We start from the raw sequence: 17,456 nt of genomic DNA, 5'->3' as shown, positions 1-17,456 counted from the left end.
TAATAAAGGCCATGGAGAGTTCAAATAGCCTAGAAATGATGGCACTTTCAGACACTGATAGAAGGAGCACATTTTAGAAAGGTTCTTTTTATTAATTTAATGCTGCTGCTGTAGCTGCAGAAGAGTTTGATATTTCAGTAGTAAAATGCATTAAAAAGCCATTTTGTCTGCTGCTGTAGATGAAGAATGTAGTTATTTTGCTCAACAGCTGAATTTTTCCAGAATCCCACTAGTATTCCCTGAGAAAACTATCTACTCTAGCCAAGAGAGAATGCTGATACACGTTATATAAGAAAAAGTTCTCAGGAAATAATTCACAGATACAAGTAGGAACAGAATCTTTGCCATGATGTCCAGATATCACAGCACATTCCAGTCCATCATCTCATGCAATGTGTCAAGAATTAAGAAATTGCCAAATTAAAAAAAACCTCTAAAAACAAAGTCTTTTTGCCACCTGTGGAACACCCATATCAATGTTAGCAGCAGTGCAGTGCATCACAGAGGTGTTTAGGAATGGGTGAAAAATGGTGTTAGCCAATTTCTTTCAGCAAATCTCTCTCCTTAGAGATAACTGCATTATTTTGTAACACAATGCTTCACTAACTAAACTGTACCCATAGAATACTGGAACTTAAATGTGCTCTCAATAAAACTTTGCTCTTTCTGTGAAATTGATTGAATCTCTCCCTATATTACATTTATTAGAAGAAATAGAGTTTGGGTTTTATAACAAGGAAATGGTGCTCACTCAGACTTGTGCAGCAGTGGCAGAACCCATTGCATGGATTGTGATTTTAATCTCGTCCTGCGCAGGTCCCCATACTTGGCAATTCTTTTAATGAACAGAAACATGAGATCTAAATTCTACTTACACACTTAGAAAGGAGGTAAGACTAAGTATCACAAAGCAATTGTTTAGGGCTGAGGAGTAATAGGACACTTTTCTCCCCTCCTGCCTTAGACATAAGTGGCCAGGAGATTAAAATATACTGTTCTGGAAATGTCATTTCTCAGAACCAAAAAACAGTTTCATAAATTACTTCTGTAACAATAGTGTATTAAGATTTTTAAAAATCCACAAGAGAAGGAGTAGAATGGCCTTTACAATTACATTTTACAATTGCAAATGTATTTGGTATTTGCCCCCCTCTTCTTTAAAAAGCAAAACTAAGTACAACGTCAAAGATAACTTATTTTAAATTGCTCAATAAAAAGCTACATATGGGCACCTCACCTGGAACTTTAAACCATTTCCATCTCTCCATCTCTCAGCTCTAAGTCAAATTCTAGACAATAAGTTCTTAGGGAGCAAAAGGCAAGTCTCTCACAAAATTTTCCCCACAAACATCACTTCACCATTTTTAACACCATCAGCACGATGTCTCATCAAATTGATTTCAAGTCCACAGAAAAATTGGAGACTCATGAATGCCACGAAATGTATCTTGGCATTCTTCCACTCATCTATTACATTTTCTAATAAATAGAGCTTTCTTGAAATGCAATTTCAACTTGAAAATCTGACACACTCTGCAAAAGACCAGGCAATAATACAACTAAATATGTGTGCTGTGATGAAACATATTCATTTGAAATTGGTCTTGAAGCTGCAAATGAATCCACCCATGGGTTCACAGGCATGGATGCACAATCCCTGTGCAGAGGCTCCTGGACAGCAAATTCCACATGAGGACTTACTGTAAATGTGTGTTCAACAGATACATAATTTGTACAGGTGTAGGACTGAAAAACTCTGAAAAATTACTAGTGAAAGAACACCGCTTTCAAAAACAAATTTTCATTAGTATTGTTTCCTAAATAGTTTTAAATATTTACAAATACACGAAGAAATAAGTTTAAAGGGAAAAGGGACAGTTTTACCAGATTATACCCCTTGTGTGATGGTTTGAGATTCTTAATAGATAACTGTTATTCAACTTTAACATTAATGAAATCAAAACATGCAACAGCAGATTGCAAAATTCACCTAAAAAGAGCTCAACAGCTTGACTTTTTTATTTGGTTAGTAAGGACCCTAATAGTGCTCTACCCCATCCCCCAAAACAAAGATTAAAAAATAATAGAAACCCCACAGAAGCAAAAAACAAAACAAAACTAAGGAAGACCAAAGAAAATAAATTGAAAACACCTAATGTTTAAAGAGCATGTATGGATGCAGATTTTAAAGTCATTTAGATATTTCTGAAAGCTTTACACTGTGATTTTTATTCAAAATCCCCGTTTAAATGAAAAAAAATACTCTATTTCTCATATATTTCTTTAAATATAACAAAATCACCTGCAATCTGAACAGGAGCCTTCTATTTAAAAAAAAAAAAAAACACTGATTTAAAGATTTTTGGAGATGCTGGCATTATATTTGAAATTAATCTGTGATGAAAAAACCTTAATATTTTCTTGAGTACTTGACAGATACTTACAGAAAAAAGGGCATCAGCTGAATAAGTGTCTCTTTTTTGGGATTGGCTGTGAATTCTGGCACAGTTTGAATAATTTTGTTCATTACATTCCTTAGGTAATTTTGTAGCTGCTTGCGTCGCTCTTCCACAAACTTTGCATCCTAAAAATAGAGAGGAAAAAATATAAATGGCACAAAGAACATGTTTCTCAACCTCATCATGTAACTAAACACTCCTGGTAAGCATAAAAATTGATCTTTTGATGATCTCTGTTATTATGGCTATAGAAATATGTTGGCAATATGCAAAAACCCCTTGACTCTGTCCTTAGAGATAAAGGAAAATCATGAATCCTAATAAAATCTGTTCCACAAAAACATCCACTGACAGGATGTCAGATCCTCTCTCTGGCAGAATCCGTCTTCTCTGGACCATAAACCACTGCAATCTTAGAGAGGCAGAGCAGAACAGCAGCACAGAGGCTGTGGCATAAAAATTAATGCAATTTTTTTTTGAGATCCAGAATCACCAGTCTTTGCAGGAGGAAATGCTGGCTTACTCTCACAATGTCCTCCCAGTTCATACTTTTCAGATGTTGGGTTCACAAACTCCAGAATGGACAAGTATTTGCCCAGTATTTTTACGTTATTAAATAATTATTTTGTGATTATGTCTTCATCTAGCAGATTTTTTCAATGTTATACCACAACTCTCATTAAAACATTTACTGAAGTTTCTGTAGCATTTTAGATCCAGGATTTTATACTATGTTGGCCCAAATAAATAGAATAGTTCTTTAAAATCCATATTCTGCTGATGGACCTAGAAGTGAAAAGTTTATCATGACTAGCAAGATGTCAGGCATCCCATAACTTCCATGTCATTTAAACCTTTTCCCTGTGAGGGATGACAGTGACATGGACAGTAATCCAAAGGTGCCACATTTCCCAGGAGCAGGGAGCTCTAACAGGTTTCCAGTGACATGAGGTGCTGGATGCTTTAGGCTCAGCCAGAGCGCTCTGTCTCGGGCGGGCTGGCACAGCTCACCTGGTTTAAATGTCACAGGATGTTCTTTAGGCACGAAGCCAAACCTATTATTAGACAGCTACAGCTCTCAAAAACAACCATTATCTAAAAGATGTGTCTATCCAACCTGGATTATTTATGTCTGTAAGAAAAGGAATTGAAATTAATTCTTGTTTCTTGGCGGGGGATGGGGGGGAACCAACCCGCCAACAAAACACCATAAATACATTTGACAACACTGAATAAATTCATTGTATGGAAAAGGTTCAGCCCGTGCTGCCATGCAGGGGATGCAAATCTGAAGGTTATTGCTTCCCTAGATAGAACAGAACAACACCATCAAAGCAGGGATCCTCCTTCAAGTTCAGGAGGAATTTGCTGTAGCATTCCTAGAACCTTCACTGACATTTTGTTCTGTTCTTGCCTCTCATTAGAGGTTACCAGGAACAGGCATATTTTTAGGAATAACAAATCAGACATAATTGTAGGGACATACCAGAGTAAGATGTAAGAAATTGCTGAAGACATTCATACTTTCAGACTTCAAAAACTTAAGTAGTGCTTACATTGTTTAATTAAATTAATGACATTCCAAAATATTTACAGATTATTTTTGTTTTCTATGTATGAATTTACACAGATGTCCAGTCCTGTTTTAGCATCCCAGTTCTACATTAATACATTTCATTCAATGTAGTAATGTAATGAAAAATTAATGTATTCATTATTCAAATAAATTAATTCAATGGAGATCTAAGTGAAAATAAAAAAAACTCTATATATTATATACCTTCCTATTTCATTTTTATCAGTCACATTTTTTCAGCAACATAGACACCGGTTGTGTTGCAATGATCTGAAACTCAACCTTTATTAAACCAACAAAGCTGAGGTGTTGGAACTCCCCCCAAGCCCCTCTGCAGGGTCACCTGCCCAGCTCCCAGAGCTGAGAGCAGCTGCTGCTGGGACACAGCAGAGCAGAGCGTGCTCCCTGCCCTGCTGCAGGACAAATGTGTGCAACTGAAGCCTATACAAGCTGTTGGGAATGTTAAAGCAAACTTTTCAATTCATGGCAACACATAATATTACCATAAAATGGAACTATAATAATAAATAAACATGCTCTTCAGTGCTAATTAAACAATTAGCATTGAATAGCACCTATGTTAATATTTTTTTCCTTTCCACTAAGATTTTTGTTCCCACTGGATTCTTTGGTGAGGCTCAAGGAACAGCCTTGTGTTCCCCTCTCTCCTCTCTGAGAATTTAAAGCACCACAACACCCCACTGGAGGGACATTTCTTTGCTGCCACCAGCTGCAGAGGGATGAAGACAAGACAGGGACTCATGGGAGATTTCTGGGAAGAAGAAAATTTTGTGGAAAAGCTTTGGTTCTAGAAGCTTTAACCACACGAGCAGAGGGGATGTTTGGCACCTGAGCCCATTTCAGCTGGAGTCCTCCTGCCCCAGGTGCTGCCAGGCTGTGCCATGGGGCAGGACAATCCTGCTTTGCTCTGAGAGCCAGCTCAGAGCCCTCCCAAGAGCTGCCTCACCCTCACTGCACTTGCTCATTCTACTTCCATCACTTCTGTCAGTTATGTTTTCACAAGAAAACCTCCATTGTTAAATACCACATTCAGCAGCTTTTTCAGCTCTGAAGTTTTTTTGGTGACAAATCTTCAACAACAGTATTTTCAATTCTGAAATTATTTCAATTTTGTTTAAGTTCCTCCTAAGCAGAAGTTGCATTCCTTTAGTATTACTTCTGTACTGTAAATGTGTTTAACAAAAAACATCTTTCACAGGAAGAAATTCTGTTATAGACACAGGAGCCAAATGCTGAATGTAGGTACTTTCCATCCCTTATGTTACTCTAAAGAGTCTCCTTGACTACAGAAAACAAAGGACTTTTCTAATTAAGACTGGCAGAACATGCTTAGGGAAGGCACTTTTTGCTGTTTACAGCTGAACAAATTAATGCTCATAACATGGCTATTTTTCTGCCATTTGTCCAAGAAAAAGGCAGAATGTCCCAGAAATAAAAACCCAGCCTGAAAACAGTTAAAAATGTTCTTTTACTCTGACATGAATTTGATCTGTAAAACAAACACCAAGCAATCTACCATGAAATTCTGTACCATGTACTAAGGCTCTCTGTCCTCACCAGGAGCAATGTAAACCAAGGTCAAAATGATTCAGCTCCAGGTCTGCACTTTATCATTAAACGTGCATTTTGCAACAGCAGGTTGGCTACTCAGAGCAATGATTTTAGCACAGAGTTGTTACTGCCAAGCTGTTGCAGTAATAAAGAGTTTTTGTCACAATATAGTAAACAGAACAACTGGTAACAGAAAAACACAACTGGCTCAAAGCCTGGCCAATCTTTGCAGTCTTAAATTATAAAAAGGTACCTATAACCTTCTTTTCATTGGGCCCAATTATCCACAGCAGAAATCTAGGCAGTACTTTACATTCCAACTCGTAAACAAACACCTACTTTTGTTTACAAGCAAAACATACAGGGAAATTTTTTGCTGTGGGTTTGTATCAGTGACACCCACCTGCTACTTTTAGTAGTTGTCTTTGGTGATTGTATGAGTTGATAAAAGCCAACATTTGCATATGTACTCACACAGAAAAAAGCAAAGATCTTTCCCTGAGGTTCAATATACACATTTACCTACACTTGATGTGAATGTACTTTGAGGACAAAGTAATTTTGTTAAAATTTTCAATATATTTGCAAGAAACCTTTGCATTTTCACATTATTAAAAGGTTAGATTTCATAGTTCCATTTTTAGGGAAACAAATATGTACACAGAAAGATCAAGTAACAGTACTTAAATAAAGACCCACTTTTTCACTGAAGTTTTTTAGGCATATTTTCTAAAAAATAAAACTGCTATTGTTTCTGCACTAACTACAGTGAAAGTAATTTACTGCCCCACAGTTCAAGAGCACAGAGTTTTGATTAAGAGACCACAAAATTTCAGTTAACAAGCAAAAAGCTACTTCAGATTACAGAAGCATCAAAACACATCTGGTAAAATATTTTTAATCTGAAATTCATGCCTTCCAAAATGTTGTGTGAGATTCTTTTTGACTGATAATTTGCCACGTTTCTTCTGCCCATAGCAAAATGCTAGCCTCAAATTACAAATAGCTAAATATTGTAATAGATAATGGAAAAGTTACAGACTCTCAACATATATTAGAAGATGATGTTAAGGTGTAAAACCAAGAAGCAGAGTCTTGATGTACCATATTTTATGTCATGTTCTTTTGCAGTTTTTCATTACAAGCCAAGTTCATTCCCACTTGCAGTTTAAATTGTTTCACACAACTGCTGGTCTTTTATACACACTGCTAGTATGGAACAGATGGTGAAACACTGATATTCTTCATTATTAATGGGACAGCTCACTTAAGATGCTTCAAATACTTTCCAGGAGCTTTTGGAAATGCTATGATTGCCATGGTTACCTGCCATGATTTAGGGACAGATAAAACACTTTTAGATTCTGGGCTTGGTGCTGCTGCAATCAACATCAAACTCACTGCTCCTGAGGTTCTAACCATTACTTAGCATTTAACCAACCTCCTGCTGGTAGCACGGGGGGAAAAGATAACCCAAACAAAACCAAACAACAAAACACCTGAGGGCTCAATCCAACTCAATTAAGATAAAAGGAAATATGAAATAAAAGGAAATATGGCTTTAGGACTTTAATCAGCCTCTGATACCACACAATGCATCCCATCCTAAATTAAGCTGACAATAATGCTATTCAAAGTCGAACCTGCAAATTCAGAAATAAACTCAGGTTATTCTAATGTACCCTAATCTTTTCCATCATCTTTGCCAACTAGACTTAGCAAAATTATCATATCAGTATTTATCTATTTATGAGGCACCAAATGCTAACCTCAAAATGAAACTGGTAATCCCAGCTTTAATTAGCTGGGAGCTAATTAAATATTCAGTTGCTGAGTCATTCTGACTAGTTTGTCATTAAAAGTTATATAGCATATATTCACTTCACAGACTGATACCTTTACACAGACCACAGTAAAATATAACTTCAGTACATCTGTCCTTAAGTAGCTATTGCATCGTAAAACTTCTAGGAAGGTACAGTTTCCAATCCTAAATACACCAGATGCCACAATATTACACAAAAATCATCTCAAAATTATTGAAACTACATCAACTTAAAATTGCCATCTTACTTGTATTGCCAGATTCTGTATGGCAGAACCAGGCCAGCATTATACAACATAACAAGGGGATACAATACATGAAATTGTCATTTTCCCCATCCCAGTGTGAGATTTTTTGTCCATTTACTGTTCAGTGGAACAAACAGCAATTTAAGAGGATGAGATACAAAGAAGAAATCAAGGAACTGTCAGTTTTGAAAAGAAATCTATTTTCCTTTAAACAGAGATTTAGTACATAATTGTAATTATTACTCTATGTTTCGCTACTAAAATAGCTGATGCATTTCCATCTCCAGCTCTGGGTTCATTTCAATGGTAGCAGAAAAGTGTTTTTAGATAAAGTAGTTTGAAAAAGGCATTGCTGCAAACCCAGCCAGTAGCAGAGATGCTGAGCTACAGTCCTGCAATGCCCTCAGTCAAGCACCAATTTATTCAAAGCAGCATTTTAATCAGTAAACATGCCAACAAAAAAAGAAAGCTTGAGAATAAATCTCAAACTGATTTCTTTTTAGTGTTGTGGTTAATGCCACTGTTAGAAAAAGAACTTGGTAATGTTATGCTAATAAAATCCAGTGTCATCTAAATATTTTGTTATTTAAAGACATATGCCAACCATGTGTTAATTTGTCAACTGGTCAGGAATCAACTGTTAATTAAAATGCATCAATAAAAAACTGTAGCAAGACCCTTAGGGCTCATCTCTTGCTCAGCTATTGAATAGGGAAACACTATTTCTGTTTTCTCCTCAGATAAAGTATTAGCAGTCTACCCTATAATTTTATTCAGGAGATTCTGCAAACTACAACACAACAGTTCATGAAATTGAGATCCATTTTTTCAGTAGCCTATATTACAGTAATAACTATCAACAATATTAGTTAAAATGTGTCTCAGTTCAGTGCTTCTCTCCAACACTGCAGTTTTCTTTCCTAATTTCATTCTTTAATCTGGTTGAAAATGCCCTGAAGACCAATAAAGACAGACTCTGAATTTAAAATAACAAAAAAAAAAACCCACCTCAAAACCCTTTAGAAACATGGTACATACACTGCTTACAATGTACAAGCTTCTACATACAGTAAGCTTACAGTGATGAAAAAAAAAATCAATAAATTGACAAAAAAAAATCAATAATTAAACACTTAACTCTCATGTAAAATTCTAGATTTTTCTTTTACAAAAATTTTACTCAGATACATTCAGATGGGATGATTATCTTTGCATGAAGGCACAATAAATTATGGGCACTTAATATCAATATTCCTCATTAATTCAACTTATACTTTTAGAAAAGATATTTTACATGATACAAGAAAAAAACCAAATTTTTCATGCAGAAAATGCCTACAGCATTTCACATGATCTGAAGTATTTAATATTTTGTTTTCTTTTTTAAAATTTAACACTATATCTTTAGAACTAGCAACTACCCAAAAAGCTGTATAGCAACTAAGATTAAAATTTCCCAATATTTATAAAACAATACATTTTGGGAAGGAGAAGAGAGGTGAAATCAAGCACATTGATTTGTAAGGAAAGGGAAAAAGGTGGGTAAAATTTCAAATTCAAAAAAAAGAAAGTATTACTTTTATTTTTGTAATTAGGTGTCCCTGTTAAGATTTCTCTGAAAGGAAGTTTATTAATCTAAGTAACTTGGTAATTTAGCATCACCAGCACAATAAGAAATAAATATAGAAAATTTATTTTTATATTTTCATTTTATACCAGGAGGCTACTAGAATATCTAAATGACGCATGAGTTGTTATAAAACTGCCATATTTTTATCTAGCAGTTGTCCAAGCAGCATGTAAATTACTTTCCTTTTTTTCCCCATAATGTCATGATGCAAAGCAACACCATCTGAACTGTTTCTATGGGCTCTATATTCAATAATTTGTTAGAATAAATTGCTTCTCTTGATTATAGCATTACAAGACAGCAAGAATAAAAACATCTCTTGACAGGCAAAGTTTTGTTTTGTAGACCCTAAATAGTCTGTATTCCTTCTTCCTAAACTTCAACAGCAATTAGCAGGAAATTTTTGTAACTTGAAAAGAAAATGACTCAATTCACTATTTCATTGAAACGGTGCCCTTGAGCACCAAATGAACAGATTAATTCAGTGAGACATTCTGATGGAGATGGAGAAGCAGGAGCTGCAGAACTGTTTACCTTTTAAATTAAAGCCCTGAAAATGAAATGTGCTGCTCTGCACTCTGCTCAATTTAACCTTCATGCTGAGTTTCAGGTAACCCAGACATTTCATGCCACACAATGGCAAGCATTTACTATAAAGTATTTGTCATATAAAAGCCAACCATTTCCTGCTGACTTATTTCTCTTCTCTTGGATACTGATATGACAAAAAAATGGAAATGAAGAAGAACTGAATGCTCTTTTCTAAGTGCTGTATACATAAAATATCAACTGCAGTCTTATGCAGTAGAAAACCCAGAGGATCTGGATTCAAAATCTGAAATACTCTGTATTCCCCCTTAGTGTGCAGGTGACAGTGCTAGGAAACAGGTGGGCTGTGACTAGAAATCTTAATGACTATGCCAAGAGTCACATTATTTTTATTTCTATTTGTATGGTACCACAATTAAGTTACATATTTGAAAACCAGATTGTATTTATTTAGTCCCAATCGCTATTTTAAAGCTTCTTTCAGAATTTAACTTTTCAGCTACAAAGTAACACAGGGAACTTACAACACAAAGTTTCTTTTGTGGCTTTAGAATGGGACAAAAACTGTGGTATATTATAGAATTATCAAATACAACCATATGAGATTAATTTGAGTTCCTTTCCTGGTTTGAACACAATACAAATGGGTCCATTTCTTTTCCTTTTACCCACACTATAGCACAAGCACATCTGTCAAATATATATTAGCTACAGTTTTTCCTATAACCCACAAGGCAAAAGATTGTATGAAAATAAGTCAATACACTAGTTAAGCCCACTAAGAGGGTTGAAAATTAAAATCCACTTACTTTGAAAGTCAAGAATAATACAGAATTTAAGCTTCTATATTACATCATACCTAAGTAGCATTAGTGAAAGCAACATTTAACTTCAAATTATTAACATATAAGTTTAGGATTTATATTTTCAAAGCTTTTCTCCTTAAATAAATGTATCCCAAATCTGAAACATCAGATAGTCATAATTTTCTACCAATTCTACTTGAAGACATTGGATATCAAGGCTTAGTACCAAGAAACATTATTTAGCCCCCTGTCCCACGTGCATTAACAACAAGTTTTGCTTTCTTCTCAGCTCCCCCTGCCAGTCTGACTTTGACAAACTAATCTGGTGAAAGATGGTTCCTGTGAGCTCCTAAATCTCATAGAGGACAAAGGCAGTTATCTGTACTTCTGATTCAATGCAAGTCAAACACAAATTTTAGGATGCTCTGAATTGTTTTGCTGAATTTGGACAGAAAAACAGCCAAATCTAAAATGAAATTACTTCCTCCTCTAAGATTCTTCCTGCACCATCCTCTTTCAAACATTCCATATGTCTTTTGTTATTGTCTATGTACTAGTTGAGCAGGAATTGTTATACTTCCCATTTTCAAATACATATTTTATGTGGGAGGGTGTGTGTGTTCCTTAAAAAAACCTTGTTCCTATCATGCTGCTTCCCTTTCCAAAGGGACTTTAGTTCTTCCATCATCTGGTCTAAAAGCAGCTTTAAGGGGGTACTGTCTGTGAATAGACAGGTCCTGCTCACCAAAAATGGCAATCAGCTTTTACAGGAGAGAAATGCATGACAGAGGTTACACAGCACTGACACCATGTGAAACCCTTAACAGCAAAAATGCTAACACTCAAACTCTAATTTGAATGGCTTCAAATTTCTTTTTATATACATAAACTTCATATTTATATATTTTTTCATATATATATATAAACACACATAGCCAGAAAACTCTACTTGACAAACTTCCTTAAAAACCAATAAACACTCTAGGCGCAAGAGCAAGCTCTACTGTTTTCTTTTACTTGCAATAAAATCTTTATCTTCTCTGCTTCTGAATCCTAAAATAGTTATCCTGCAGCCTATCTTAAACTCTTGACTATCTTCAGCAACAGGCAAACAGACCAAACACTGATAAAAGGCAAGTTTGCTGTTTGGAACAAAAGAAAAGGAATCCATCTGCACTCTGTGAGCAAAGGCAAGTTTCCACTGACATGAATGGGAGAAAGACAGAGCTCCTGGGAGCAGAACGTGCAGAATCACAACAGACATTCCAGAGGCCAACTTCATATAGATCCCAAACGGGCCTGATGCTGTCATATGCATGCTCATGTATATGTATATATACCAATATAATCTTTTTAACTACATGCATATCATATTTTAGAACTTTTTAAAATAGGGATATACAAATTAATTTACAATTGAGGTTAGCCACTGATAGGTGAAAAGTAAATATTCATTTTATTGAAGCAACATTTGAAACATTTATTTTAGAGTTCTGTATTGTTCCCCCAATGCAACTGAGAAGTCACAGCAAAGTCATTCTTGTGATCTCAGCAAAGTGCAGTGTACCCTTCCCATACGGGCTATCCAGTATTTTAAAGGAAAGCAGAGGATATCATGCAGTCAAGTCAGCACTCAGTGCAAAGGTACCTGATTCAATTTCTCCTCACTTAGACAATCAGTAAATTCAGGTCTTCAGTGGAACCAAAGAACCATTTCTATTTTGATATGCCCTCTACTGGGACAACACTCTTGCAAGAGGATTCTTAATTAGATCTTTGCTCAATTACTATAATCTGCCCAATGTAGAAGCAGCAACTGGGATTTTAAGGCTGCTGCAATATTTAAAAAATTAGACTAGTCAGTCCAGTAAATATGCATGCATTAATATTTAATCATTACTTTGAGAGACATCAACACAACACCAGCAAAGGTTCAGAAGCCAAATGTAAGCTAAATGTTATCTTAAATGAAGAAAAATAAATTGTATTTGTATGCAAAAACCTACAGGGAACCCTTTCCAATCAAGTGCTGATTGTATAGAGCTCCTCCTCACAAGCTCCCCAGAAGTGGGCACACTGCAGTGCTGCCCCACGGAACCCAGCCTGTCCTGGGCATTCCTGCCAGGAAGGCAGAAGTGGCACAGTGAGAATGGACAGAGCAGTTCAAAAGACCCAAAGTACATGAAGACTTGCTAAAAGGAAGGAAAAAAAAAAAAAGAAAAAAAAAAAAGGAAAAAAAAAATCTATCTCATGCAAGAAAACTCAGTTTGAAAATACAAATCTTGGTATATACATAGAAAATACTGAGCAAATCACAAACCAGCCTGATACATGGGGAACATGTTTTAAAATTACAAAACCTGAAAACCTGAACAGTTCAAATGTTAACAATACAGTTGAAATTTGTAAGTTTTAAATAAATTTATGTGCATGTTAAAAATAATTAAAATATACGCTGAGTATATGACATTTCTCTTATACACAACACAAGGGAACAAATATATTTCTTGTTTTACTCAAACAAACATTGATGAATTGAAAAAAGAACTCTTATTCTTGTCAGGATACTCAAAGATTTTGACAACTATTTGCTACTACCACTGAAAGATCTTTAGTAGAAGATACAGAGCATGGGGACCAGTATATATGGAAATTAATACATGGACTCTTGCCAGCATTATTATTTTCCTTCAGTAAATATCTAACTTGATTCAAAGCAACATTTATAAAAGAAATTATTCTCTTCCCTGCTTTATTTTAGTTCAAACTTTAGTTCAAACTAAATTCAAATGTTAAACTAATATGCTGAAAATGAGGTTACCAAGCTGAAAGGCAAATACACACTCTGCTTTGTAATTGCAAAAAGGTTACTTGTCCAAAGCAGTATTCTTTCATCTTTTCAGCTATTTTTCAACTAATTGGTTTTCTGGTGTTAAATTTAGGTTTTGTCAAGCATTAAAGCTAGTTTTTAATATTACATACATAATTTGTTGAAATACCATGAACATGAACTTTTAAGATAAATTGTCTCAACTGAAGGAAAACAAATGAAAGGCAAAAATACCTTAGCAACATAATGATCAAGATTAATATTATTATTAATAATAATGAGTTATAATTGTTAAATATTTTCAAATTCCACTGCTACTTGATGAAGATATATAATCTTTAGTTTTCCAACTTTTTAAAATACTCATTCAGCTGAAATTCTGCTTTCTTTTTGCATTTTCCAATGTCAAACTCTGCAACTTTGTATTTGAATCTGACCTCCCTGACTTCTACTGCAATAAACAGGGAAAATATGCATGAAAATTAATACCTCTCTGTATTTTATTCTACATTACCCTCTTCTAGTAAAGTTCCCTCCTCTGAGCTCCCATATTTTGCATAGCAAACACTGGACAGTATTTTGTCAGTGTGCAGGAGTGATTCCAGGTAATTCTGCAGAATATGGTGTCCTCTTGTGGTCCTGGAGGTTCCTAAATCTGGGCCATGTAACCGAACATGAAATTCAGTGCCAGTTTCAATTACAGCAAGACCTTTGGATGCCTCTGACATCTACAATAAACACATCACCTTCATTAACCCCACAGTACAGAGAGCACTGAAGGGATGCACTGAAAAAACTCATTCAGGTACTGACTTGAAAGATATAAAAGCATCAATGCCATTTTCCAAAAGCTGTAAAATGATCATTTTTAGCCATTTACACATGGAGGGCTGGTTTTTACCAGTGTGTTATTTGGGCACCTAATAACACTGAGAAGTCGTAAAAGATATGAAAACCATAGACTAATGTAAGAGATACATCTGTTGGCAGAATTCAGCTACTGAACCTCTTCTTTAGGCATTGATTTACAATTGTATTGATTAATCTAGAAATAGGAAGACAGCTCCAATTCTATCAAAACCAGCAAAAGTAATATCAGAGAGAAAAAATAACTATTGAAATCTAACTGCATATTTAAAGGTAAATGTGCTTTAGTAGCTATTACATTTAAAAAGCAGCATTGAAAAAAGTAGTATTGGCAACACCTTTTCTAATGCTTATCACCAAACACTTCCATGTGTAACATCCTGCACAAATCTTCCTCTAAACAAAAAGTTCTGCAGAATTCCAAGACAGACATTCCTGTTGTCATCTTACTGCAGGGGTTCTATACTGTTGTCTCCTTATCACAAAAGTTTCATACCTTCTTGGTGTTTTCTCATGGGCAGCTCCTCAGAACACTGACTTCTTCTTCTCCACAAAGCAGCCAGCTGACTCAAATTCCCTTCTCAACCAGCCACCCCCACTCTTTTATAGCACTCTTCTTATTGCTTACAGCTGTGGCCTGTTAAAGTCAGGCCTGTTCCTAATCTTTGATAATTGGCCCAGCTGCAACTCCTTAGGGGTGAGATTACTTTCTACATTATCTTTAGTTTCTTATATTGTATCACCCTACACATTCCCACATTAATTAATTAATTTTATATTAAGTTTTCAAACCTTCCTTTTAAACCTTCAACTGGCCATGGAAAGCAGGGCCATCTCAGAGCCTTTCACCCATCTCAGTCAGTCACACAGCACAGTTATTTTCCAAATGCTACAAATTGTGTGACACACAGAAAATAGCCCCACTAAAAGGACAAAAATCTGCCTGCACAATGTGCTGTGCAAAACAACTCCAGTGTGACAAACTGAGCCTTGCACAGCTGAGGTGACAATGTCACTCTGTGACTTGCCAGGTCACAACCACGGCACTGCCCCACATCTCATCACAAGAGACTTTCAGGAGTGCAAGGGATGGCACCCACTTCTTACTATAAAGAAAAAACCCTTTCTCTGAGATCTGATAAGTGGTTGTGGGTTTATGCAAGATTAAGGTAGAATTTTGGCTCAAGGCTAAAGCACCGTAAGAATAAGCAATGCAAATTTTTTAATGAGTTGCTCAACTGATAATTTTGTATGCATCAACTGTGCAACTGAAGTTGTAACTCAATTAGTATTTAAAGTAATTAAAGATGAAAGAGTATCCAAAAAAGCTTAAAAGGCGTCTTTTGTAATTTACTGAAGTGGCTGATACTCCATCACTTCAAAAAAAGGAGAATTAGTTATGTAACAAAGAAGAAAATGCCTGGTTTCCATTACAAACCCATCCACTAAAAATTAAATGAAAAATGCATGATCTTCTAATAGAGGTTTTTCCCCCAACTTTTACTGATACTGTGAGTTCAAGTACCTTGTTTCCAATGGCCTTTTTTGGTGGGAAGTTAAAAGTCCTCACTTGCTGGTACTTATTCTGTAATTTCTGATGCAAGCTTCTGAACTCTGCATACCTTCGATAGACATTCCACTCATCATCCTTTATCCTGATATAAACCTGCAAAACACAGACAGGGAAGGGAATAATGTTAAGACAAGCAGGGCTGGTGTGTGTCCTTCACTCCTCAAAGCCTCCTGGCTCAGCACCTTCACGTGAGGCACCACAACTGCAGGACCCCACGGCCCCAGATTCATGGCTGCCTGCATTTGCTGTTGCTGTTGTATCCATCATTGTCCTCATTCTCTCCCTTCTCCCTTCTCCTCCTCTTTCTCTTCTTTTTCTTATTTTAATCAAGACAAACACAGCTTGCTCATTTTAACATGACTCTGGGGCAACCATGGCAGTACTTCTTGTTACCATGGTTTCCAGCATATTCTACTACCCAGTGACCAAAGGGAAAAAATAATTTAATACCACTATGAAATTGATTTCTATGTCCTCCATACAGTTTTTCAACTTTGCAAATTAGCTTTGTAGCATCAGAATTGCAAAACCTAATTTTATACAAAGTATGAAACTTAATTTACTTCCTAACAAAATTACATTGAAAACTAAACTAGAAATTTTATTGTTTGGAAAATAAACACAGTTCATTCTTTCTGCTTGTATAGGACATTAAGTATAATTTAACACAGCTGTAGTTTTTGTGATTCTGTTTTTGTTTGCTGCTCATTATTTCATGAGCCTATTACCAATTACATGCTAAATATTCGCTTTCTCTAGGAAAATGTCATGCAGAAGTGAAATATACTTGCAGAAAACTGAGATTTCACTCTTTCCTAGGGAATGGCACAGTTTAAAAGAATGCTGAAATAGCATAAGTCAGAAACTCTAAACAAAACATCAGAACTTAAGATCCTGAGTGACCTTTCCCTCTGCTCCTTCAATGGAATCTGTAGTTTATTCATTCCTGCATGTGTGTGTGTATGTTAACAATCTCAATATTTTACATCAGGAATTAAACTGGAACAGTAGTGATGACACTGCCTTGCAGCTCCAAAATCCCCCAGTAATTTAGTAGTAAACTCCAAGGCAAATATCAGGAGAACGCTTATGGAAAAAAGCAACACCAACCACTGCCACACAGAGTGGGCAGTAACAACTGTATTTTTGTGGAAACTAGATAAATATAAAATTTGGATTTTGATGCAGCCAATTTCAACACTCAATGGCAGCTTTTCCTGGTGATTGAAGCATGGTCCTTTTCTCTGAGATATTTCAAGTCCTTCTGAGAAAAAAAATCAATTTTTCTAAGGACTAGTAGTATTTCAGAGATTAAGTGAATATCTTCTCCCACAAACACTTCCCATACTTTGGTCTTTCTGAAGTTCTCTCTTCAGACACCTAGTTTCTCAAATGTATAGGAGGCTTCTTTGCAACAAAATACAATATATTATGCAGATACAACTTTGTCAAAATAGAATATTTCAGTGTAGAAAACACTAATACATTTTCTACAGGAAGACTATCATTCCAAAAAAGGAA

At 35.6% G+C, this 17,456-nt stretch overlaps 1 protein-coding gene across 2 annotated transcripts in view; it reads right to left on the bottom strand.

Annotated features, from left to right (window-relative positions):
- The window catches only part of SNX29 (sorting nexin 29), a 100,225-nt gene that overhangs the window by 30,420 nt on the left and 52,349 nt on the right, over positions 1-17,456 (bottom strand). For both annotated transcript variants that reach the window (XR_014616542.1, XM_084216469.1), the window contains exons 19-20: positions 15,888-16,028; positions 2,445-2,584 (exon numbers count right to left, since the gene is read on the bottom strand). Coding sequence is in view for 1 of the 2 variants with exons in the window: in XM_084216469.1 (XP_084072595.1) it covers positions 2,445-2,584; positions 15,888-16,028 (281 nt within the window). In the remaining variant the exon portion in view is untranslated. The remainder of the gene's footprint in view (positions 1-2,444; positions 2,585-15,887; positions 16,029-17,456) is intronic.

Source organism: Fringilla coelebs, assembly GCF_963513975.1.
Source record: "Fringilla coelebs genome assembly, chromosome: 16".
In the NCBI taxonomy this organism is placed as follows: domain Eukaryota; kingdom Metazoa; phylum Chordata; class Aves; order Passeriformes; family Fringillidae; genus Fringilla; species Fringilla coelebs.
The sequence above is the reverse complement of the archived record's forward strand: the minus strand, read 5'-3'. Positions and strand labels throughout refer to the sequence as shown.